The sequence below is a fragment of the Mastacembelus armatus genome, chromosome 9, assembly GCF_900324485.2.
Source record: "Mastacembelus armatus chromosome 9, fMasArm1.2, whole genome shotgun sequence".
NCBI lineage: Eukaryota > Metazoa > Chordata > Actinopteri > Synbranchiformes > Mastacembelidae > Mastacembelus > Mastacembelus armatus.
Window position 1 is genome coordinate 15,722,710 of NC_046641.1, and position 27,670 is coordinate 15,750,379.

Below are 27,670 nucleotides of genomic sequence, written 5' to 3' on the forward strand. Positions count from 1 at the left end.
ATTCTAATCAGTAACATGACCTTGATCACCCAGTGAAATCTGATTTGTGTATTTTACTGTTCAATTTCCAATATTAACATTTGATTTTAAATTAAATACTGGATCCAATTTAAAGTGTACACATTGCACAGACTGTTGTTCTCTGTAGAAATCCATGAAGATACTTCGAAAAGCATAATTAAAAATTTAAAAACATACCTCTTAAAATGTTTCGTTTCACTTTTGAAGACAACTCATGACAAATATAATGCATAACATGATTAAGATGCCGTGTATACATTTATTGTGTAACTTGTTGAGTTTATTGATCACATATACAACACCAGAAAGGCTCAGATGGTAAGAGAACATAAAATCATTAAAGATCAACATAGTCCTTGGCCTCAAGGAAAACACCAGCCAGCAGACAAGGACAGTGTCTCCAAGATCAGGGAGCAAAACATGACTGGGGCATGGAAATATAGAGCAAAGTCGTATCACCAACTGAAGCCAATGCAAACTGAAATTGTTGTGTTTGCAATGCAGTGGTTTTCCAATTCTGACGTGGGATGTTTCCAGTTTTATGAGCCTGGATGCACACCTTAGTCATGCAGTCCCAACCACTTCTGGCAGATTAGGTGATGAGGTGATATAAGGGCTCTGAGCAAACAAATAAATAACATATGGAAAGAAATATGGAGCCACTGAGTGGAGTAATACCAAAACACGCTATATACCGCAGTACTCATGTCAAGAATTAAATACTTCCTCAACAAGTTTCAAAATGTCTGGCAGAATGCTGTTTCTTTCATGAAAGGCAACAATTAGCACAAATTCCAGCGCTCAAGATTACGTGCAGGCATGAGAGTGACAACAGCCACCCCTGAACCAACACATTGCCAAGAATATACAAGCCAAAAAACATCATTATAAAACACGATAGCTCCATCAAAATGCACCTTTTAATACTGAAATGCTGTAATCACATAGAGGGAGAAATGCCAGAGTGTAGAGTAGAATTATTTCACTCTGTCTATATTTTGATATGACTCCATAATAAACTATATCTATCCACTTTCCCTATAAATCATATAGCTAATATTACAGTACATCATCCTATCAATCTGGTAGTGTAAAATATGTCCTATAAACAAAGACTCTGTAGAACAAAACTGAAGCTTATTAATATTGAAGGTTCCCCATTGTCTGATTATAGTGCTGAATAAAAAATATAATGCTGTTTTATAACAGGTAATTCATATACTTGATTTAGTCAGAGATACAAAATCTCAATACTATTTTTTCCATCTGCTATATATGTGAACAAAGTGCTTGCTCTAAAGTGTCTGTAACATTGGAATAACAACTTAAGTATGAGCTCATTGTGGACTGGCAAGAAAAACAAAACAAAATTAACAAATTACACAAACAAAAACACAAATGTAGACACAATGTAGTAAACTCCTGTACAAAAAACGCACCGCCCAATTTGTTTTCCTTTTCCTCACTGTAGCCTTTTCTTTCAGAAATGACATTTTAAAAACGAGCTTTCCTCTGTACAATTAACTGTATTGCATGTTCCAGTTTGCACACACTCACAATCACCATTGTACATCTCACAGAATAGTGCTTCTTCCATGATTTGATCTTCCTTCGTACACACAGAGAGCCTTCTGGGGATCTCTGGATGGATGTGAACACTGTGAAACGTGGATGAGGATCTTTAGTGACTGTATTGCATTTTCACTCTGGGGCAAAACTGTCTTCTTGTTGCTACTGATAACTGAAAAAATAACTACACTAAATCATAGCTTCCCATTTCTCCCAGGCCACAGCACTTTTTAAGGTATCCAATTTGCAGTTTACAATGTACACAATAAAGTGATTACTTGAATGACCCCTTCCCTCCATGGTAAGGCTGAATGCATATCAAGCAGCAATATATTGTGATTAATTATATTAATGACCTTAAAAATATATACTTGTCATTTTTACAGCACTAGTAAATATATTAAGACATTTCTGCATTTGCATTGACTTGCTGGTATCATTAGCACTAGGCAGCAACGATAAACACTGAGCTCTTCTCCAAAAAAGAGACAGACAGAAAAAGAGAAATGGCACATATTTATCATATTCACATTTTCTTAAAAACTGTAATTTTATGGCTCTTCAGGATTGTCTGATACCAAAGATCTCTTCTATTAGAGTCATTTGCTTGCTTACCTCAAGGATGAGCCCAAAACAACATAATTCAAAGGCAGGATGTGTTTCCTTTCCATTGTGAAGCATGTTTTGTTTATGGTGAGATGTGCTCATTTGGAGGCTTCCTTGCTATTACAGAATAACAATGCCTCTATAACATTCAAATGAAAATTCCATGTGTTGCATCACAAGACGATGCTTATCCTACACTACCTCTATTAGCCTACACTTAGATAGCTTATTGTATACAGTGTGCTATGCTGTTCTGCATCACAGGCATATTGTCAAAGTCTTCATGATAGAATTAATAGCATGAAAACATATGAAGAGCCTAAAACCTTTACAAAAGGTCTTTTTACGATCCTCTCATCCTCAAGCTAACAGAAAAAGCTTACACCATTAATGAACCAAGGACAAGCTTACATTACATACCAATCTAATTACATAATTGATTAAGCCGCAGATTCTGCCAAGATATCATCCTATAATTGGTCATTCTAGTTCTAGATCAATGGATCTAGGGATACATGCGTAATTACACACATATTGTATGTACCGCATCAGATTTAGATTTTCAGGGGAAAAATGATCATATCTATGTATCTGTTTCTCTGTTAGACCAGAATGTGCAGTTTAACATTTTTTGGTTAGAGGCTGTGGTCAGTTTTATGGACACGACCAATTTAGAAACTGTTCACCCTTACAACAATTTTCAGCTCATCATTTTTATGGCTCTATGACAAAGGCAAAGTTGTGTGCATGTACTCTGTGTGCATGCATACATGTATGTCACTGTGCTGTGTGCATCTGCAGGATTTTTGTAGCAAATCTGTGCTCAGAGAAGCTATACACATTGTCTATACACAGCAGTACTTGCCTGTGCGCAGCAATGCATAAATGCATGAATCCTAATTACATAAGCTTACCTTCGCAGAGTAATGGCAAGCCAACAACACTATTGTAAGCACAGGTCATCAACGTGGTGTACTTGGCAGTTAATACATGTAAAATGCTAGCTAATTACAGCCATTATATATTTTCACAGTCGTTCAACTTGCTCCAGTTACTGTCCCTAAAACAAGATAGTAACAGTTTGCCCATTAAGGGTTCAGTATAAATGATTAGGAGAGAGTGCTAGTTATAACGGTTATACTTAACTGCTCTTACAGGATGCACTGCAACATCTACTTTCTTTTTTTCTTTTCTTTCTTCTGCTGGGTGTGTGTTTGTGTCCCTTTCATTCTGATAAAAAATATATCAAAGGGCTCTTGGGCAAGGCACTTGGTTGTGCTCCATGTTTTCCGGCACAGTCCATAAACCGTCAGTGGCTCTGAATAAGTCATTCCTTACCACAGGCACTGCTAATCAGTGCTGTAATTGATGTACACTCATTAAGCAGTGTATTAGGCACACCAAGTTGAAATAAATGCGCAGTTAAGCTATAAATCCTCCAACCAGTTGTTGTTGAACATGCTTCAGAATTGTTATCACCTCCATGGAGGAAGAATCTATAGCAGGACTGTTGTATTAAACAGCATTAGTTTTAGCTAGGGATACTTAATGTACTTCCATATACTCTCAAAATGCATGCCAGAATAAAATGAAAATAAATAAACTCAAGTTACAAGAATATAAACGTATAAGCAGCCTGCTTAGTCAATGCATTCCAGGAATTAGTTTAGAAATTGTAATTTCCCTTTCCTCTACTTAAGGTAGTGATTTCCTTTATATTAGAATTCAGGATGCTTTTCAACATCCTCCTAGAAAGGCAAACAATGTATTAGTAACAGTATAAGTAGGTTTGTTGTACCGACTCATGTTTGTGTGTGCACATTTGTACTTTTAATTTTTTCAGTTTTACTGTGGCTATGGAGCAAAATATCTTGACATCATATCAGTTTGGCCACTTATTCATGAAAATATGATCAGCATATCCTTAAACAAAATGAAGCCAGGAATGCAAGGTAAAACTGCATAGTCGTGTTTTTTGGGGTGGATTTTTTCCTTTAGATAATGCCTTCTTGTATAAAAATATATCTCTAGTGAAGTACTAATAGGATGTCATGATGAAATAAGAAATGTAAGAATACAAAATAAGTCACAAATGAGCAACTAAAACACCCTGGTCAGCAAGAGGTATCAACAACAATGACGTCTTCACAGTGTGGTGTGATAAAACATGACTAGAACGTGCTTGTTTTCTCCCAGTCAATCATACATTGACATCTCTCTGTAAGATTAAGACTTCACCAATGTCATTGGACTAAAGACAATGATAATGTGATCCAAGGCAGTGAACTGCGAACTAATGCTTTCTGATTCATGGACATCACAATCACAGTTTCAGTCTGTTGTCTGTTTTGTGCATTGACACAAACACATAAAGCAAGCTGTACATTTGGTTTGTGATGTTTACTTTTGGCTTCCTCTGCATCCAATTAATTGATGGAGCAGATGTAAAAGAGTCAAAGAGTAATGTTTGTAGCTTTTCCTGTTTCCCTTCCAGGAACCTTCAAACACTTTTACAATTTCAACCACACTGTGTTTTGTGAGTTATTTGGTTTCCAGCAGGTAGAAACAGGCTTCTGTGACTGTAAGGGACATGCTGGTTCATCAGCCTTATGGCTAAAGGTCCAAGGGCATTGTTATTTCACTGTGAGAGGTTCCCCAACAGGTCTGGGGTGATGTACCCTACAGGCATAGCAGGTAGGGCTTTTATGGGGTGCTGTAGCAGGCACGGAGAAGGGGACTGGTGGGCACGGGGGTTGAGGAGCAGACTATGCTGATTGTCCACCTCCTGCACTACTGTGTAATCTGCAACAGGGGCAAAGAACTGGGACTGGGGAGAGTCAGGAAGAATGTAAGGTGAATGATTAGTCTCCACTCTGCCTGCAGGTTTGGTCTCCACTGGCTGGGGGAGTATGGTTTGGTATCCCTCACCAGGCATGGGGGAGCTATGAGGAGTGCTGATCTGCTGGGCATTGCTCTCTGTGGTGTAGCCACCTCCAATGGAATCCACTACCAGCAGCTGAAACTGCAGCTCTTTCTGCTTTGTTTCATCAGTCTCCTTGCTCTCTTCACTCTCACTTCCCTTTTTCTGTGTTTCCTCCTCTGTGGCTGAGGTGCTCTCCTGGACTCTGAGTTGCTGGCCAGGTGAGAGCACCACCCCTCCAGAGGGCATGACATTGCTGACCTGGGCATAAAAGTCTGTGTTGACCCATGTCTGAGGCCCTGCAGTTTGGATTTGGACTCTAGGTCTTTCGCCTCCATCTGGAGCACTTTCGATAACATCAAAGGATGTTTCTCCATCCTTGGATTGTCCTGGCAACAGGGTGTCCATCAGCATGAGACTGTCTAGGTCAGGCAGATCTGGGTCGTAACAGCTTGCCCGGCCTGAGTCTTCATCAGGGAAACTAGGAGAGAGAGAAAGAGATGGAAATAAAGAAAAGGAAATAAGATGGAATTATTCATAAAACTATCTGACAAGACTAAAACAAGACATTTGCAGTACATCTCAGAATCTCTGTGCCACCTGACGTCATTGGAGCACCTTATGGTCATGTGGTGGCTCAGGGGTTGAGGCAGACTCAGAAGCCTCTGGGTGTCTGAGCTCTGGTTGTCCTCCTTCTCCCCAGTGTCTGCATCCTCAGAATCCACCTGGATGAATTCGACCCATGGCTCGTCTTCATAGAAATCTGGTGCATAGTTGGGCAGTCCACCTCCGCCACTCAGGATAAAATTCAACTCATCCAGCTTTCCCTTCTGCATGTATAACAAATTTGAATGTAAGTGAATGTACCAATCAGGATGCATAAAAATACATAAAAATAAAATTCACCCTTTTTAAATTCCATTACGACTTATGTGCTAGTGTGTACATTTTAAAAACAGTTTCAAACCAGACACCTTTGTGTTTCCCCTTTGTCTTATCGTGGAATAACAGCACTTTTTAAATTCATATCAGGACATTTTTTCTGTGGACCAGAGGTCATTTTTATCTGTAAAAAGCCCACAGGCTGGCTGCTAAATGCATCCCACATTACCTGGCAAAAATACACCCACAACGCCATGTTGAACAATAACCCTATTCACATCTATTATCCCTCAGTGGTCCTTAAGCAAAAGTGTCTGTTTGCTTTAAAATTATTTCTGGACATTTCTGATGTTGTTTGATAGTTGACACAAAAGATAAACAGGCAGTTATTCAAAAAGGGACAGTGGGTGGTGTGATATTCATGTGCTCTAATGTGCTTTGGATAACTGAGCCACAATGGACACCCATCATGTCTGCTTTTTTAAGATTACAGAGGGTATGTAAATTTAAAATAATTACATACAATCACTTTGTGGAATACAGGTTGTTGCATCTAGTGATTGCTGTTGGCCACATTAAAGCCAAACTGCTGGTAGATTTGGAGAGGTAAAATAAACATCTTTGCAATACATGAGCTTATAATTGTAAACCAAATGAAAGTGAACATTTGACTGTGTAGTAAATGGGACATTTTTTGCTCTGTGGTGACTAAACTATGTAACGGTGGCATCAATGTCAGCTTTAGCACTGCATTTTCCTGTTCCATATTAGTTGACATAACTGCCAGTAACACTATGATATCTAAATGTATTGCTAGGGTTTGGTTTCTATGTTTATGCAGTAAAGACAAGACAAAGACAAAGAAAAATAACATCACACACACAAATGTACCTTTAACAGCTCTGGATCAATGTCTTTAATTTTGGGTGCAGGAACTGGTGGCAGCAGAATCATCATTAATCTGCAGTGACGGGGTGGAGAGGAGGATATGATCGAGAAGGATGCCTTTGCACATTAGGCCATAATGCACTGCACCATTGACACTGTTAATGCAGTACTGGCATTGAAAAGATTGTCATTCGTGTATAAAAAACAGAGAGAAACATTTCCTACCTGTGCTGCTGGGAGACCACAATCAGCATGATGAGTATGAGGATGCCCACAATCCCGAAAACAAGAACAAGTGTGAGTGGAAACTTAGTCTCTAAAAAACAAGATAAAGCAGAACCCATCATCATCACCACATACAACGGCCTGGATTGTTGTTCAGTGATGCACCCTGTTTGTTTGAACTACACAAAGCAATGGGCCAAACATTTTTGTAATTTTACTGCATATATCGGACACAAATATTTATTGTTTTACCCCTGTCCCACCATAGTTTTTACCTCTGCTGGGAACTTCAGTCACTTGAATGAAGATGGAGTCACTGAAATGTCCAAACTTAGTGAAGGCCTGCATCCTGCAGCGAATGTGCACTTCATACTCTTTTCCTATGTGCAAACCATAGATTGTCTGCTGAGTGTGTGGCTGCATTTCCAGCTGAAACACAGAGACACAAAGAAAGAAAGATGCACAGGAAAACAAAAAGGTGATTTTTATTATATTCAAATTAATCAGAAAAAAGACCAGCAGTTATAACAAGCTGACAGAGTGTTGAGTGGTCCATGTTTATTTTTGGTAACTGTAACTGTGACCTTTCCAAAGCTGCAATTGTTGAGGCATTTCAGATACATTAGTTAGAGGGAAAAGCTGTTATACAGTAATAAAGGTCTCTAAAATGTGGTTTTGTCAAACGGGCTGGCCTGAATATATAAGCCCTCATGGCCTCTGACCTATAGATCCCTCCCTTCACTTCCTTCAGAGAGGCTGTGTTTTCCCAGAGGGCCTTGCTCTGGCCTTGCCAACAAAGCTACACTGGATTTTAGCCACAAGACTTCAAGAGGGAGGGGAAAGGAAACATGACACTGTGCCTCTATAACCTTAGACTACTTTTAAAAGATTGGATGATTGTTTGCAGTTTTGCATGTTGTGCACGTGTACAGAGTTTTAAGGCGTGCGTTTACATGTGTCAACCTGCATAACTGTGTGTGTGCATAAAAAGGAGGGGATGAGAGGGAATTTAAGAGCAAGTAAAAGAGGAAAAACTTACTGCTTCCCAGTTTGTGGTATTTCTCTCTCTGTACTGGATCTCATACTCGATGCGCATCCAACCTGCCCGAACGTCTGCAGAGGGTGGAGGCTCCCAATTGACCATAACATCATAACTTAGCCCTGAAGGACTTATGTTCAGGAGGGTCCAGTTTAAAGACACTGGTGGGTCAGGACGTACTACCAAGAAAATGGCAAAAGTTTAGTTTGAACAGAATGAAAACCCTGAAAGCTATTAATATCACTAAACATGGAAAATAGCCTTTAATTCACTTGAACATATAAAACAAAAAAAAAAAACACACAAAAAAAACAATCGCATATGTCTTATAATTTAAGATAATGCAGTTAAAAATCTACAAATATGTAAAATATATCCATATATACAGTATAAATAGAGGTTATCTATACACAATGTGTTTTTATTTGGCAGTGAGAAAGATAAACAGACCAAATAACCAAATATTCATGTCTATTTTACTCTCAGTGGTAAAGAAGACAACAGCTATATGCTATCTATAAAAAACATTCCAGTAATCAATTTCCACCCATGAGAAAAAGTTAATAAATAAATATTTCTCCATTAAAAAGATGTCAGCAAGCACATGACACTGACGTGGTAATGAAGTGTGTCAGCATCTTCTAACACTCCTGATTAGATAAATGCAGACATCAAAACATTTACCGTGTAAATGCTGTGTATCTGTCAAATGCTGTGATATTGATAAGCATATGACATTTGCTGGTTGAACCAATATGCACCAAGCACTAAGCAGAATTTCTTGGAAAACATTTTGTGCATATATCGACAAAATCCATTTTCATCCGTCGCACTGGATATGATTCTCTCTGCTGAAGTAAATTTACTAAACCTGTAGAAATGTTGTATCAGCCATGCAACTTCTAAATGTGTAGGAAAAGACTGCACAAGACCATGTTTCATAATGGTTACTCACAGTAGAAATGCAAAGTTGAATATGCCTTACTCATGAGACATATTGCAAACTTTAGGCTTCACATATGTTTGGTACTAACCAATATTCTCCACAGTGAAACAGTCATCCTCATTGAAATAGGTGACATTGTTTTGGCTGCGGAGCTGCATGCAGTAGGGGATCCAAACAGATGTGTGGTTCACGTCAAAGAAACACTCCCTCTTTGAATGGTTATACTCTGGACACTCTTTCCATTCACTGTTTGGAGAGCTGAAGGAGGGAAATGCCCACAGAAATGCATGAAGTGCTGTACATGAAAAACATTTACATAGAATTCCCCATCTAAAGTAGGTACAGTGGTGACAAAACTCACTCTTTCTTAAGGTAGAAGACTCTTAGTGCCCCAGGGGAGGACAGATTGTGGAAGTTGCCTGGACTCCACCAACAGCGGAATGTCTCCTGATCCCTTGATATACACTGTGTAAAATGAGGCTCAAGGGGCGCTGAAATACAATGAGAAGGAAACAGAAAGCAAACGATCAGTGAGCGACCTCTGCTGCATTTTGCTTTTTAATCACATTCATTGAAATCTATCGACCCTATAGACACAATATGCCTCGTCTTGACATGCGTAGACCCACAGTCTGTTGCTTATGTTAATCTAAACTTGACCTCTTCTACCTGTTGGAAAACAATTTGTTGAAAGATAGTGTTACATTGCATCAAAATTTGTTCACTTTGCCTTTATAGCTCTTAGAGCTACCCATAAACATTTAATACCACTTGTCTTCTGCACCGTTATGAGGCCCTGACTCAGCCCTTTCCACCTCTCTCTTGGCAGCCTGTCACTCCTCATCACCAGTCCCCCACCACCCCCCTCTCCTCTCAGGGGCCAGTTTCTCTTCCAGTTGAGAGTTCCAGCGTTTGGTGCGACCATAAATAAGCAACAGAAGGTATCATTGATTTCTACTCTACCCACTCTCCCCCCACAGCTTTCTCGTCTCACTGGCTGCAGCATAAATCACACACAGACCCAGAACATAAACATGTTTCGCAACACAAAGGAAGGAATTAAAGGCAGACTGAAACAAAACACCATATTCTGATAGTTTTGAGTTTATAAATATAAAACTCAAATTGTCTCCACATAGACTCACTAGAGGCTACTAAACCTCACTTAAGGCAAAATAATATGTTACTAGCATGTGCATACATACTGTACACCATTTAAACACAGACACACACCACCCAGAAAGCATCCCTACAGTATACGTAAAACACTTCCAGCCACAGACACCACAACAAATCACCTTAACAAACAAGGCCTATCCCAGACATGTCAGACACATTATATATTTGCACAGAATTTACATCTTTACTCTGATTACTTTGCATTTGATGCCAACTTGACCTCATAATTCATTGCATTCCAATGAGTCTAGCTCTCCCCCTCCTTTCCCACCTTCCCTCCCTTCATCTTCTGCACACTGTCATGGTTCCCAGAGAGTTGCTATTTCAACTCACCCTCCCTCCTCCAACCAGCAAATTCCAGCTGCCACCATCAAAGAGCTTTCTGCAAATACTGGATGCAATGGAGAGCTTAGAAATACAGCAGGACAGGTTACACTCTAGCTAAAATAACACATTGGAGATGCATAATTTCTGTTTAAAATATATCGCTTATTGCCTGTCATTCTCACATATTTCAGACAACTCAATCGAACCTTTCTTTATTGTTGTTGGCTTCAAGAAGTGTGTCTTCTTGCTTAATCCTTTATATTTCTATCATAAAACCTTCTTGCCATAGTGTCTGTTTCAGAGAGTAAAAAAAGAGAGAAGAGGAATTGTTCAAGTTCTAACTGGCCAACAAGCCAGGGGGCAATGGCTTAACAGCCACATGTTGACAACCTCCTATGTAAAGATGGTTCCAGGGCCTCAACACTTTCTTCACGTTCTAATTTATAATCATCACAGAGTTTCATTGATGGGAAGCCAAATTCTGCCATTACCTTCCAGTTGCCATTAAGTGATGAACAGTTGAAAGCCTTGGGCTTTTGTACGTGCGTGAGCCCACACTGGCTGTCTACATGTACCTGTTGGTCCTTATGGATTGTGTGTGCAGCTGAGACTGATAAACAGCTTTTAGGGCCGCTACAGAGAAGCTAGGAAACCACTTATCTACCTCGATGTCAGCTTCAGCCATTAAGGTTTAAAATCTACTAGAAAGTCTAAATAAAGCACACCTTCCTCTGATGATAAACAGCTCTATATCAGCAGGAAGAAAGGTGCAACCAGACTTCATCAGTTTCCATACCAGAAAAGCTTTACCATCATAAGCAGGGCCTGGAAAATGGTGCTATGAACCTTGGAATTACTGTCTTTTCCAGCTCATTTGCAGATTTAAGTTAGTATTGAGGTTAATATGCTTCCAAAGATTGCTAGAAAAAGAGAGGTCATGAGGGTATAGGGACAGGAAGGGAGGCAGATAGATGGCAACAGTCAGAAACAGTGAATGTGTGGACTGTAATGGAACACCACCACTGTGAGATTTCTGTTTGCAAAAGAGTGTGTTACTGCAGTGCTGTTGATATTCTGTAGTACATCTACAACTAGTTGTACTAGAGAAATTTCAGAGTCTCTGGTGCCATCTGCCATTATCATTATTCTGTGTAGGGTCTTTTTATTTTAGCTGATCAAAATTAAGAACTTCCTGCCCCTGTCTGACATGGTGAAAGTTATTTCACCCTCTCAGACAACTGTAGCTCCTTGCATTTTGTGAATTCCCAGACTCATATTTCCCATCTATAATTTGTGGAGAAAGCTCTCTGAACACAGAGAATATATATTTATATTTGTGAATTGTTTTCCTAAGTGTGCATGTGCGCTTTGCCACAAATTTGGGTTACATAAATACACTTGATCATCTGCTACTTTGGAGCTGCATGCATAGCTTGTGCACAGGTTTCAGGGGTTGTTTTTAGGCTTGGTACTTATGTTACTATAACATACAACAGAAAATACACACAAATAGTCCAATACATAGACACAAATATATGGACTCATACACTGTGGTCTTAGCACATAATTGGTTTGATTGCTCTATGCTTGAGAGAACAGTGCTGCTGAACTGTGGAACCTCTTGAACCCAGTCACATTGAATGCTGCTCTTGACTGACTGTGTAAGTACAATTACATGACACTCAAAACTGTATTACTGCTGCATCTCTAACTTTAACTTATACAGGGACGGTAAAATGTAACTATTTTTAAGCCATGACCTGAGGTACTACTTATTCATTATTTACATATTTTCAAACTTGCTTGCTTTTTTTTCTGCAATGCCCTGTGTATATTTGATTTATGTCTCTATACAAAGCAGACTAGCCACTTATAAAATGATACTGTTGTACAATGTAAACATCAGACGTTTTTGGTGAGACTGTTCAGGAGTGAATTCTGACTGCTGTTGCAGGAATCATGCTAAACACTATGGTACACTTACTGCACCACCATCAGTCTGTGCACATTTCTGTTAACCAGATGGAGGAATTGGCAGCACAAACAGCAACAGCGTGCAGGTAAAAGTGCATACACGCCAAATTCCACATTATACCCCTGCTGCACACACACATGCACTTTTTTCCAACGCACATTAGTATAGGTGTTCATGTGTATGTAACAGAAAACATTATTCATCTTCCACAGGCAATGTGACTTGAATGATGAGGGAAACGATAATAATGAGCAGACAAAAAGAGAACAAATGGGCAGATGTGAGGGATAATGTCTGGGAAACTGAAACAGCATGTTATGTATTCCTCCTTTATACATGCATTATATATTTAATTTCTTTGGGGAAAACAAAATACAAATCTTAAAAGTCAGTTCAACAGTGGAGGTCAAATGTTGGGCGAGGAACTCATGTGGTATTTGCAAGAGTCAGAAAAGACGAGAAGTAGGTCAGGAGAGAGGAGGAGAAAGGTGAGAGTCTGCAACAAGATACAAACAAGGAGGCGTAAACAGGTGGTATGAATAACTGCCAACATGTGCACACAGATTCACACATAGGAGTACAGACTCACACAAAGGTACACGCTGAACTAGAACAAAAAAAACGACAAACAATATGAAAGTGCCATTATCCAGGTCCTTAAATACATCCTGCCTTTCCTCCTAAGTTGCACAACAGGTTCTACGACTATGCTTGAGTTCACATGATGACACGTTCATCTGATCGTCATGATTCCCACCAACTAACCATGCAGTGACCCAGTCAGTTTATTCTCGTCCCAGTGATTTATTAGCCTGAACTAACGATCTTAATCTCCTCTAATGCCATTGCAGTTCACAGTGTTGGCTTAGTTATGTCATATTATATCCAAGTGAAAGTAAATATAGATGAACAGCTAGGTGCTTAACAGCACAGACACCTGCACATGCTGTGTGCACCCATTTTTCTCATCCCATTTCGCTCTTTCTTTTTTTATTCTGGCTCATTCCAGTATGTTGCCAACCACCTTGCAGTAGGGTGACAGTTTCAAATGGGACAAAGCCCCATGTTTAAATTCAGCTCCTGACTGTGTGGCCTCACACTGAGATGTGAGATCCCATTTCAGATATGACTTAAAATGGTTCCATAGCTGTTTATTATAACTGAAACTCTAACAGGAAAAATCAACAGCCATTTACTTCATATATAATGTCGACCTATACTGAGTTTCTATAGAAAGCTGAAATACTCTTGCTTTATATCTTCACTTCTGGCTGTGCTAGGTATTTTTCGCTGTTGTGATAACGAATGTATCCCACCGCACCTGAAACGATGAGTACCTTAAAATTATTATTTTTTGTGAGCTTGTTAAGCTTTAGGGAAAGACTTCATCACACAGACATGGGCACACATTCAAGGGTTAAAGTGATTGCTTAACTCATCATCTACTAACTAGGCAGAAAACAAGATAAGTTGCATGAGGACCTGTCTGATGTGGCTCAGCAGGTGATGAATCAATCAAATTATATGCCTGATTAGCCATAATCACTCAGAGCAGATTGTTGCAATATCACAGGAAAGCCTTTTAAGATAGGAAAGACTGAGACAAATAGGCCAATTACTCACCAGTTTGTCTCTAAACAGCTGGAAACACACCTTACCCATTATTTTACCCACATAAAAATATCATGACATTTTTATTAGTATATTTCCAACCATTTTCTCCCTCCCACCATTTGATGTTTTTTAAGATTTCAACTTTGTAGCTTCCGACACCATACCCTACACAAGGCCCCAAATACACAGCTCAGAGCAAACACACTCACTGCTAGTCTTTAAAGCAGATGTAACTGTAGATTGTGTTTCCAAGCCAAATCTCTGCACTGTTACCACTGGTTACCACGTCTGTGGTCAAAAACACAGATGCAACAGGATCAATCTATTGGCCTGAGAATTGAGTGCAGATAGACATTCAGGGAAGGTGGTTAGAAAGAAAAAAAAAGTGTGTGTGTGTGTGCGTGTTTGAGAACAGATCAAGACAAATGACTATCACTGGCTATAATCACTCTGGTAAGCCTGTAAATATATAGGAGCATCTCCAAACATCTACTTTTGGTTTTGTAAAGTGGCTTGCTGGTCACAGACATAAAAATCCTACAGAAAACTGTTTTAGGTCAGAAGAGCAAACAATAGAGTTACAATATTGAGCATTTAGGGAAAAATGCAATGATTTATTCAAAAGTTGAACTATTCTTGAGAGAAAGAGCAGGTAGGTAACAGGTCAATGAGACACCTTATTACCTGTAAATCCAAGAGGAAAAAGCAGGTGTCAGGATTGGAACTTGTACGGGGGTAAGACTGAGAAAGGCGCAGACTGTGTGTGTTTGCTCACGCTATCAGTGGCTGCTCTGTGTTTACAGATGTTTTAATGGTTGTTGAGGAAGACCAGGGCTACATCACTGCAGCGCTCACTCACCACCAGTTATACATTTGAAGGAGGTGAACCAGTCAGAATGTTTGATGGTTTGACCTCAGCTGGCTATCAGTGGTTAGACTCAGAGCTTATCAGAAAGGTAAAGCAGATTCAGAGATTCAGCCATGTGCTAGAGTTTGTGAGCAAATATAAAGTCAAAATGCCTGAAGGCAAAGACTCAGAGCACAAATCTATATATACACATATATAACTTATTAATGCTCACGCTTTTCTTAACCTTCAACACAAGAATGACTGACACTGACTAGCAATAAATGAGAATTGGCACAGGCAAAATATTTCTAATAAGAATTCCAACATCCAACATGGTCCTCAAACACAATTACTTAGTCCAAATATATATTCAAACAAATATAATTAAGGGCATATTTTTCCAGGATTTTTAACAGCAAGGTCTTTTGATTTTTTTTTATTTTTTATTTTTATTGAAAAGCCAGAATGGATTTCAACATTCAGTCCACCAGAGCAGAGCACAGTATTTGAACCAATGTTCTAAATCCTGCGCCACACAGGCCCAACACGTTGTTTATTTTCCCCAAGACTTGGCTTGACCAAGTGGAAAAGCTTTTGCTATATTCTCTAATCACTGCAGTTCACAAAGCTGCAGACTGCACAACTGACCATCATCCTTGGATCTGAACATGAGGCTTCCACCTTTAGCAGTCAACATATAATGTTCAAATTGAACAATGACAGCTAATCTTTGGCATGGTTACATGTAGTAACCACGTCACTTAGCCCCACCCTTCAGAGCTCTCCCCTCCACGCCAAAACAGTGACAGAAATACAAAACTGAAAAAAAAATTTGGCATTTAAAAACACTGACATCAACTAAAAATCAGAACATTGTCATTAAAGAGAATAATGTTGGCATTGGAAAAAAGTTACATTAACACAACTGAGAAGATACATTATTTGCAGTATTAATAATGCAAACACAAATGCTTTGATGCCAATGTTTAATTTTCAGTTCCAATGTTTTTCTGTGCCAAAGTTTAACTGTCACTGAACCGGCTCCATAATTGTCCTTACACAAGAAAGCATAAATAAATAAATAAATAAATAAATAACCAAAAGGGTGTGGACTTGAAGTTGGCAGATGAAGACAAGATGAGTTGGCATTCTCAAGCAGAAGCTAGTGGAAATATTTCTTATTTGTCTGACATAGCGGTTCTCTGTTCCGCTCAAGGCTGCCATGAAAATGTGGAAAAACAAAATCATAAATGAAAAAAACAACCACTTGCTTGCTTCTACATTCTTTTTGGTCACCCATCAGTAAAGATGTGTATTGATGAATGTGCCTATTCTTTCTACACTGCTTCTACAATCCTGCAGTCAAATCCTAGTTCACATTATTAAATGTCATCTACATCAAGTAGAATGTGTGTTGGCAAAAAATTGGCATGTAAGGCTTTTCTTGCTTTTTCCATGAGAATATTAAGATTACATGTCGTTCTATTCACATGCTTTTTTCAAAGGGATTATCAATAAAGCCTGCACCAAAGCAAACAGATGATCCTGAGAAATCATTTACAACTGCTGAGAACGTGCGCAGATACCCAGTATATCCACGTGAATAGGGTGTCTTTCAGAATGCATAATCACGACGGTAATTTTCCCCCAGTGTTTCTCCAGGTAACTTTCCATTTTAGCAACAGGTGCAGCAGCAGCCAGACAAGCTGCCAAGAGATGGAGATTTCTTAAGTCTAGTGTCTACTGCTGTCTGGCTTGCTTTTTAAATTGCAATGTGCTGATGCACCTAACAATATATTGGCAAGACAATGACTTGTCAAAACATACATGACTGCACGCTGATTTTGCATACTTTAATTGAAATGTTCAGTTTAAAGACAATCAAAAAAAGTAAGAAAAAAATTTGAATAAAATAGAAAAGCAAAAAATGTGTTTTAAAATATTAGAATATGTAATTAACAAACTCATTTAAATGTGTTCTTATTGGCAATGGTAACATTTTTACTTGCTACATGATTAATCTGTTATCATAGTAGTTTTATGCCATTTTATGTTTGAGCTTGTCAAATCAGTGACCTAGGTCCATGTGGCTAAACTGCTGATCTACTCATTTCTGCACATATTAAAAAAGAAAGAAATCAGTCAGATTTTCCACTAAAAGACAGTTTGAAAGTAAAGATGAACAGATAGGAATATACGTCAATTCTGTAGTCTGAATTCTGTTTACAATCTGAACCAGTCCAATGAGCAATAAAAGTTTTAACTGAAAACAGTTGCTTAGCCACCCTCCAAAAGTACAAGCCCTGATTTGGCTTTATAAAATAAAACCTAGGAATGCAGACCGAACAGAACCAAACAGCAGTTAGCAACACTTTCTTTAAAGCAGGTTCAGAGACATGTTTTGACAAAGTCTGCTGCAGAATTGATCCATTCTTAGGAGCTGCAGAATGTTGGCTGTGAAAATGACTCAAACTCGTGCTGGCCCAGGTTGACTTTAGATAAACAAGGACTGTCTTGGTAAAGCTTGACATGTTTGCTCAGTTTTAGCTGCAGTTGGTTCAACTATTAGAGAAGAATGCCAATTCATCAATATCTGAGTTAATTTTCTGACTGTGCATCACTTGTGGTATCATTATGTCGTAAAAAACAGCATATTTTATTTTTAAATCCCTATCTTGGCCATGTCTTGAGATGTGAAATGGAAAATTGTACAGATTTTACATGTGGGCTGTTTTCTTAGCCACAGCATTCTTTCACCTAATTATTTCAAATGGTTCAGTGACAGCTGGATTAGCTGGCTGAACATCCTGCAACGTTCTGTCCCTGGACTATGGACAGAGAGGCTCTGACCATATATTTACCCTAACTCTATTGATCACTAACCTGTTTGACAAACCAAGCCTGCAAAGCGCAGCATTTACTCAACACCGGACCTTTCCACATGTATCTGAACAAACACAGCATTCTGCAACTGATGTCTGTCATAAGACGTGATAGCAAGTGTCAACAACATATTGTGCGCAAAACCTGAATCCATCCATGCATTATCTACCGCTTATCACTTCCAGGGTTGTGTGGTAGCTGGAGCCAATCCCAGCTGACATTGAGTGAGAGGCGGAATACACCCTGGACAGGTCACCAGTCTATCACAGGGCCAACACAGAGAGAGAGAGACAAACACTCACATTCACACCTATAGTCTCCAATTAGCCAATAATCCAAACCTGAATGTCTGTGGACTGTGGGAGGACGCCAGAGTACATGGAGAAAACCCACACAGACATGGGAAGAACATGCACACACAACTCCACACAGAAAGGCCCAGAGGTCAAACAGGATTCAAACTCAGAACCTTCAAATTGTGAGACGACAATGCTAACCACTGTCCACCATGCCAAAATCTGAATCACTTTCGTTAATGTTTGATGGGGTGCATGTAGAGAAATTAATAAGCTCTTATCAGTCTGTTTCTCCTTCTTATTTGCCTTGACACAAAGCATTAAAAACACTAGTAACCTACCTGGTGATGTCATATGATCCCAGTCCATGAGAAATGCAGAACCTGGAGTGGACAGGCAATCCAGGAAGGAAATTAGGAGGAGCAGGAGACTGAATGAGGACAATGAGACAGCCATGATGCTAGAGAGAGAGACAGATGGGACAATGAGAAAGGGACGGATAGACAGTGATTATAATTATCGACTGGACTCCATAATGACATGCCCATGTGAAAAACCCTCCTTCCCTCACTCTCTGACTCCCTCTCACTTTTTTTCCCACTTTCTTTCTCTCAGCCCTGTGAGCACAAATTGTGACTGACATTTATTTTCAGCTGCTGTAAGTGAAACCTAACACGAGACAGGGTATACTTAATTATCATGCCAGGTTGCTGCTGCTGCAGCATTTGAATGCTTCCTACATTTGAATGTATGAAGTATATTTTTCTGTGTATATGTGCTTCTTTTTTGTGTACTCCACATTTAAAAATATTTCTTGAAATAAAATGTATAATTCTGCAAAATGCTGAGAAATTACCTAAACCATATAACTTACTACATACTCTGTCTACTAACTATATTTTATACAGACATTGTGTATAATTACTATACATTTAGATGTGACAGGAAGATTAATTTCACATATAAACAAGAAGTCACGCTCACTCATTATAAAGGCTACTCCCAGAATCCAGCCAATGACCTGATTTTTTAAAAATATTATTCTAGTCAATATTACACAATTCTAGTATATGGGCAGTAATTATGTGCATAAGAGTAACTCCATGTGTAGTCATTTTAAACCTGCATATTTGTGGCCATTTGGTGGCAGCACAAACAAGGTTTTAATGCAACAATGATATATTTTCTCCTTTTAAAGTGATATGGCAAAAATCTTGCTTATTTACACATCCAGGTAATAAAGAGCAAGATTATCATTAATCTGGAGCTATTCACTCTCCTTTCAGCTTTCTAACTTTGGTCTCCATTAAACCCACCAGATAGCTGCTAGCTTTGCCGTTTGATGCAATCAGAACTTGGGGAGAATTTCTTAGCAGAATTTGTTGCAAAGACCAAGACATTTCCCCTGAGCTTAACATCTCTTCTAAAAATTAGACTTGAATTTCTCAACAAAACCTTTCACACAGAGATGTGGTGACTTCATCTCTCATGTGTCCTAACTACCTACTGTACATATTAAAATTAGATTTGATAATTTACTGTATATGACCTGTGATATAGAAAAACAGTGACTAGCTCTTCCTGGTGAATAGACTGCTGTTGGTGAGGTAGTTCTACCAGTCAAGTCAAACCTCTAAATATAGGCCAAACCTTCTGTCCACACCCTGGCTATTTACAGCTGTGTCTCCACAACTTCGCTGGGCAACCAACAACCCCAAACGTGGAGGCTATGTTTTTGAGTGCAGCATTGCCAGTATCTGGCAGTGCGGGCATAACCTGCGGACAGAGTCTTTTAAAGTCGCATAACTGCGGTTTACTGTAAAGCATATCGGATTGTCTTGTATGTTTTTATGGGAGGTTATTTCAAAACATTTTTACTCACAGAGAGTGACAAGTACTGAGAAACAGTGCAACCACCTCAGGCACATTTTTGTGATCATTAAACCTGGAGACTTGCAAGACTCCAGGTTTAATGATCAAGTGGAAAGAAAATGTCTGGATGAAGTTTGTAATGAGTTTTTGTATGACAGCAGATCAAACACTGATTCCAAATTACAGTGAGAATCATAGTCATTCATTTACTCTGCAGTCACTCTGTCAGTTTGTAAAACTGAACTGGTCACTAATAAAATAAATTTGTCAGAATGTAACAAACTTGGATAATGCATGACCAACTTCATTTTCCACCAATACAAATATGCACTCTTACGTGTGCATGTGTGTTTGTGTGTGTGTGTGTGTGTGTGTGTGTGTGTGTGTGTGTGTGTGTGTGTGTGTGTGTGTGGATGAATTCCAACTGTCCACAGGCCATACAAGGCTCATACAATGCAAGAATTCATAGCATATAGTTGTCAGTCACTGTAAGCTCTGTCTGGCCTGACTCAAATACTTATTATGAGGGAAATTTACACCTTGACAGACATCACATCTGCTACCTCCCCGTGTGACTTCAACAAAGACTTTTGACACTGCTTTGTGTTTCATTAAGGAAGCAGACGAAGAGACAGGTAGTCACACAGACACGATAAATATATTACGTATGTCGTCATGCCATCATGATTTACATGTAAGTGACTCTGATGTGTAAATTAACACTGCTGAGCAGATATAAAAGTTGATCATCTCCTTTGTTCTGGGTCAATCGGTATTGACCCGTTCTGCAGATCGTATGCTCTGGTGTGACTCTGCTGCTTTTGCCTAGTAAACTTGCCATCCTATAACCTGAGATTTGCCTCCTAGTACTTTTTGCCACAACACTTATTTTTTGCTTTCACATATGGTTGCCCAAGTTTGTCTTCAGAACTTCTCAGGCCCCTCTGAGCCTCACTCCATTCAGTTTTGATTGTCTTTCATTTTAAAATCATAATAAAACATCTCATTTTCTTTCTTCATCAAAAGCTAAACCACCATTATCTTGGTAAAATTAACAGCCCTCTGATGACACTTTCACACCAGTTTCTTTAAAACTCTGGGAAGGCTCTTTGTTCATCTTTTGTCACACAGTGGCTTTCCTTTAAAAGTCTAACATTATTTACTGCAGTTGAAAATCCAGAGTCCTAACATGTGGCCTCATATTAATCCTAACATTACTCTCCCCCTCTCAAAGCATTTGTGAAAGTCCTGGCAAGGCTGGTGCTTCTCCATCTCGTACATATTTCTCCCCCATTTCTCTTCTTCTCTTAGCCAAGTGCAGGCTCTCTAACTTGCAGGAAGAGCTGCCTAAGCTAACCAGAGAAGAAGGAGGCTCAGCCCAGGTCTCCTGCGGTTCCTTGGTAAACATTTAAAGCTTCCATGGTCAACCTTCCTTCCACTACCTCTGCCCTAAAATGCTCACACAACACAACACGCAACATGAGCACATCACACACACAGATCCACATCTTGATTTGCCACCCCAGCGCTAACACCACGCCTCTCCCATGTTTCCTCAAATCTCTATAAATCATCTGTGTGTTCAAAAGGAGCTGACGAGTGAGGCAGGAGGAGGTTAGAAGCGCGTGGGGAGGAGTGGGTGGCATGGCCGACGCCAAAGAAAAAGAAAGGTTAGAGGGTGAGAGGTCACATCATCTTTGTTAGTCCCTTCTATAGCTGCAAACGCATGCAAACACACACACACACACACACACAAAGTGATGTTGCAAGGTTAGCCACCATCTCTCTGCAAATTCCCACTGCTCATCTTAAAGTCTAATTTTTTTTACCTAGTTCCTGTTAACTATATGTCTGGACCAGGAAAGTAAACTTCAGTTTTGAATGCAAAAGGATGTGGCCATTATAAACACAGATTTTCCCTTTACCCAGGGCGAGAGGTTTGTTGATGAGACATGACAGTAAAGCTTGGGAAGAAAAATATCAATTCAAATTGTTGACCACCATTAGTGCTCTGGAGCAATGTTTTACAAGCACTTCCATATTCATTTGTATTGTGCACAAAGACATTCACACATGCATGATGTGCATTAGTCACTCCTGCCATTAGTTTCTTGCTATTCACCATGAGCATATCACTGTTGTAGTTTATCAAACTACAGCTCCTTTTTTATTCCTACTAAATATTTAAGAGTAAAATATGTAGTCATTTACATAAATTTACCACCGTGGTCACCATAACACGTCTACAATGTCCTGAGAGGTACATCACCCTTTGGATAATTTAAAGCTTTGGCAACCAAATGCAACTTGCATTAAATATTCTAGTAATAAAAGTCCATTCACTATGACTTGTTTTGTGCTTTGTTGCATTTTAAGATGATGGGAGTTAATGACATGTCTCCATTTGTTTCAAAATATAAATGAAATATGTTTTTTTTTTTTACATTGTAGACACTAGGATTCATCAGACTGCCTCACGTCTCACTCACTCTAAATTGTTACCAAGATTTTTGCAAATACAAATCAATAACAGCTTTAGGTGATGTAAATTGTGGGCACTTGATAGTATGTTTGAACCCACTACTTGATTAAGCTTTCGCCAGAGGCACACTGATATTCATACTGAAATTTAGTGCTGTTCCACTATACAGTATCTCTAATGGTTTTTCCAATTAGTCAGTGGCTCCCGGGGTCAGCTGGGGCTCTAAATGCAGAAGCTGATCTATGCCTTGAGTCTAACAGAATTTTAGAAATAAAAGACACACTAGACTACATTAGCCTTTCACTGACTATAAGGGTTTTAGGAACTCCAATGCAGACTCCAGGGACTCAAATCTTTGAACACATCAGAATGAATACAAAGCTTGCCATTAGTGCTTTCCTGATCTTTCTTTCCCTCACTATCTAATGATGTCCTCAATTCCTTTATTTAGTCCCATCAGTCTCATTCATTTCAGGCCATTATTACAAACACCATGGTTCTCCAAGCTCAAAGTGATTTTCTCAAGGGTAAGGGGCTAAGGAAGAGTTAAAGGAAAATGTGAATAAATATAACATGGCCTTGTTGATTACTTTCAACCAGTCACTGAATTATTAGCAAAGCTTACACAACAACATCTCAAGCAACTCAGTATCGGATTTCTTGAGGAAAGCCACAAAAAGATTGAAAGCAATCAACCTCAACTTGAGAGATCACAAATCATTTTTGATGTCTGGAAGAGTGCAGAGAGGTAAGAGGAACAAACACACTGTGTAAAACGTTGTGTAACTATAAGTAAGCTTGAAAAAAGCATAAAAATAAAGACCTTTTTTCTGATTGTTTTCACTACTGAAAGAATTGCTGAAACAGAACTTTACATAATAAAATAATGACTACAACTGTGCAAAAATGAGACAGACGTAAACAGAAACTTCAAAATATATTCCACTTAACTGATGATGTATATAGTTAGACTGAAATTTATCACTGTATAACTATTAACTTTTTCACTGGAACCACACAGCATGCCATTTGTTTCCTGTCTGTGCATAGTCTTCCACGCACCTCACACCTAAACTAACTTAATGGACTGTCTTTAATCACTTTGCCTCAACTGGGTGGTGTTATACTTTATGCCTGTATAACAACCATATTTTCATTTCAAATTAATCATGTTTATAAAAATACATACACAAAGTAGTCCAAAGGTCCACTTCTAGGTCTCTCGGTAATTACACAAGAATCATGCAAATAGATCTTCTGCCCTCTGCTCTCCCCTTCACCACTAAACTCTTTCTGTAAAATAAACAAAATTTGCATGTTACACCAGACACTGGTGAAGAGTCCACATTGGCTGAGGCGCTCAGACCAGAGGTGGGGCGCAAAAATGCAGCAACCAGCTGGTCCTCATAAGTCTTATACTGTTGGATATATTTATATACATTCTGTAACCTGTGGTGAGAGACAGAGCATGTGTGTGTTTGTGCAGAGGATATTTGTGCAGACACAGTATGCACTTTTAACCTGTGTGCATGTGTGTCTGTGTGCTTTCATTCAGATCTAGCTACTGGATGGCTCTAATGTCTTCTACTCTTATTTCATAAGAGAGAGTGGAAAACTCAGAGTCAGCACACTGGCATGAGAAGAGGCTCTGCTGGAAACCGATCAGGACACACATCTGCAAGCGCTGCTGCAGTCTGAGTGTGTGGGAGGTAAACCAGAGAAAAAGTGGGAGTTTGTGTGTATGCACTTACACGTGTATGCATAAAATCAAGTGTGTGTATCGGAGTGAGAAGAAGACATGTAAAGTGAGCAAACAAGAGACTAAGCACAGGAGAGAGAGAGAGAGAGAGAGAGAAAATGCAAATCTGAAAATTGATCTTTGTGAAATACATCTGCTTTGCGGGATTCCACACTGTGTGTGCATGCACAGATACGCAACAGTTTGTCTAAGATATTAAAACCAATATATATGACCCCAAAAAAAATTTCAAATGTCATCTGATACAGTAGTTTGACATCAGTAAAATAATTAGTTGCCATGGCTGGTCATCTCAAACTAATCAGAATTCAGAGACACATGAAGTATTGGATATTGGTTTTAATGATTTACTGTGTTCTGAATGGCGCACATCGAGTGCTTAACCCTACAGAGTTCAGTCCCATCTAAAACAGAAAAACATGTTTTGGAGGACTAAATATAAACGTACAGCAGGTACCCTTCTAATTTGCTCTAAATGCTGTATTTTCTCTTTGTCAGATGCACATATACATCCCAACATCCATGCACATTACTGAAGACCTTGTATACACAGAGGTCTGTAAAATCTAATGGTTTGCACAGAGCTGTTGAGCTGTCAAAGGGTAAAGAATATAACAGCCACAGCCTACTTATTGTTGTATGTGGGAGTCTCACATCAGTTCCCATGGATGTCATAATGGGTGCCATTATAGATGTCCATCTTCACACAGTTGTTCTAACAATAAATCCCATTTAGCTCTATTAAGATGAATATTATCAAATTATACAGTCTATAAGAAAAACTGCCAGAATATGCATGTTATCAAAGATTTCAAACCATGAGACAGAATGTTTATTTTAAATTGCCCTCTAAGCTAATGCCATTCAGTGGCTGTAATAAACATGTAGCTTTTTATTTAGCTATGTGACATGATTTAGATGAAAAGAATGACCTGAAGCTATTATATACAAAGACTCTGAGGAAAACACTGTTGTCAAGTTAGTAAGTCAGAACTAAGTGGATTAGACTCAACAGTGCAATAAAACATTTTTACATGACTAACATACTGTTAATGCAAAAATACAATTCATAAAACACCCGAATTAGTTAAAAAAGCAAATGGCCAAAACATTTGACTGATGAAAGGCATGTTTCAAAAAATACTGAAAGGCAAAGTTGAATCAGGGCTTCAATAGTGGAAAGTCTTGCAGATGTTATCTAATTACAGGGTGGTGTGTCTCCTAATCCAAACAGCAGAGCTGAAAAGGTGGTCAGGACATCAGCCAATCACTGACAAATAGCACACAAACTAAGAAATTGCTAAATAGTGATGCAGTTATTAGAAATGCATACAGATGATAACCATTTTCACTAAACAAATATCACTAGTGATGCAATATGGAAAAGTGTAATTAATTTTTAAACACAAGTCAGTTTTAATGGTTTGAGTATTCGGTAAGAGGCCTGGACATTAGCTTGTTCCACTTTTCATTATTTGTGGCTTCATAGATTGAAATCAGCACTAAAGGAAACCACTACACTCCATATTTGTAATGCCATGTTTATACAAAAATACTTTATAATGCTCACTTAGGCTCAAATGATTGTAGGGAAAACTACGGTGGCCGAGAAAGTTCAATGTATTGCAAAAATAGAAAAGCAATGAACAATGAAGAAAGCACACACCACATGCACTGGTCTTAGAAACAAAAGTTCAAAGTGAGAAAACACAAAACGTCCTGCCACAATGGAAAGCACAACAACATATAGAAAACACAACCAAACGATGACGATGACGATGACTGTTGCCATGGTGACTCGTGAAGTCAACTCTCCGGATGATTATTCAGGCGCCTGTTACTCCAAATACCTGCTCATAACCTGGTCAGTGCAGGTGTTTGTTCTGTGTCTTTCGCTGTATTTAACCGTGTTTCCTTATTTGACCGTCTCTCCTCAGTTTACAGAGTTTTCCCAAATGCTGCGCCTGCGCTGTCAAATTGGTGAAAACGTTTCCTTAATGTGCGTTTTGTCGGTGTGTTTGCTGTTGGAGCACCCAGGGCCACAGTACAAACCGGTTTAATCTGTGTATAAACAGTGTAGCCTACAGTACATTACCTCCAACAATAACCAAACAACACCCTGATATTCCATAATAATCTTGTGTCAGCTGTATAGGCCTACTTTAACTTTTAAAAGCTTGACCTGCTTTGAAATGAGTCAACCTCTCTATTCAGTCAAGTGTTTCCATTTCTCCCTCAAGGATTTATCTTTTTCGCTCTGCTGGCTGTACACAGGACGGAAAAAAGAACTTACCAAGTAAAGTGCAATCAGCTAACGCTAACTACATCCGTCAAAACCAGCATTATCTGTCACTTCATCCACCCACAGAGAGTCCGTCTGCTTTTGCACCACCGAGTTTCAGCGGAATTTGGGACCTGAAGTTTTTATGCTTTTGCTTCATGGTTTTTATTTTAAATTGTGCTCTGGGTGGAGCAATAGGCTAAACACGCTAAATGTCGTGGTCAAAAACCTTTTTACAGTGAATACCCTGAGGTGTAAAAGAATGTAGGCGAAAGCAATTTTACGCAAAGTTGCCCGAGTCCTGCGTACGCTGCACAAAACATGGGAGTTTTGGAAGCAGCCAGATGGATAAACAGAAAGATGCATTGCGCGCTTTGAAATGACAAACGCACTTACTTGTTACGAAGTCTCGAGCCGAAGGACTGCAAAGAAAGCGCAGGTCGACTTTTCAGAACTTGGTCATCCGATGGCCAGCGTGAGCACCGACAGGCACGTATAAGTCCTGCTTCTCCTCTTCAGCCTGATCGGCCTAGTTCAGACGTCTCCGATAGGAGCGTTCACATCACACTGGATCGGGTCCGTGTCGCATTCCTACTAAAGATTTTTTCTCGTATCTGCCGCTCAGTTCATCGTGCAGCCTATCTTCAGAGCTACAAACACACTACGTCGCTGAGACTGAGCCACTGTGTTTCACATGGCGATGAAGCGCCCTCCTCCGCCAACAAGCCACTCTACTCCATGATGACCACAGGACGGCCAGACAGAAATACTGCCGAGACAAACTTCCAAAATAAAGCCCCTGGTATAAAAGACAGTCGGCTGCAACACTCTGTCCAGGGTCAGAGTCTGGATTAAGTGGCTATTTCATTGCATCTAATTAGAGCAATAAAAGGTTAAACAATCTATTTAGAACATAGGCTAAGTTAATTTTACACTGATTTATCTGATTGCGTTTATGATGGTCTGGTCAAGTGGGCAGGCCTACAGTGACTTTTACTGCCTGAGGACATAAAGTCAAAAAAACAGCTGTCTGGACTTGACAGAGGTAAACTATGT

At 39.2% G+C, this 27,670-nt stretch overlaps 1 protein-coding gene across 2 annotated transcripts; it reads right to left on the reverse strand.

Moving 5' to 3' along the window:
• Positions 1-279: 279 nt before the first annotated feature.
• On the reverse strand, positions 280-27,314 carry ghra (growth hormone receptor a). 2 transcript variants are annotated; one of them, XM_026320791.2, is made up of 10 exons: positions 27,011-27,314; positions 18,562-18,680; positions 9,458-9,587; positions 9,185-9,354; positions 8,151-8,329; positions 7,387-7,540; positions 7,112-7,202; positions 6,890-6,959; positions 5,735-5,946; positions 280-5,597 (listed from the first exon to the last, which is right to left on the reverse strand). In XM_026320791.2, the coding sequence occupies exons 2-10, from the start codon at positions 18,674-18,676 to the stop codon at positions 4,835-4,837; spliced, it is 1,884 nt and encodes a 627-aa protein (XP_026176576.1). In that variant the 5' UTR covers positions 18,677-18,680; positions 27,011-27,314; the 3' UTR covers positions 280-4,834. The 2 variants fall into 2 exon arrangements, with proteins under 2 accessions (XP_026176576.1, XP_026176577.1); XM_026320792.1 differs by lacking the exon at positions 27,011-27,314 and having other exon boundaries at positions 18,562-18,818.
• Positions 27,315-27,670: the final 356 nt, after the last annotated feature.

Excerpts from the sequence above, each read along its gene's own strand:
- ghra (XM_026320791.2), bottom strand. The coding sequence starts at position 18,676 with ATGGCTGTCTCATTGTCCTCATTCAGTCTCCTGCTCCTCCTAATTTCC. Across the intron at positions 8,330-9,184 it reads TTTCACTGTGGAGAATATTG|TACGTCCTGACCCACCAGTG; the intron begins GTTAGTACCAAA and ends TTTTCTTGGTAG. Across the intron at positions 5,598-5,734 it reads AGCCACCACATGACCATAAG|TTTCCCTGATGAAGACTCAG; the intron begins GTGCTCCAATGA and ends TCTCTCTCCTAG.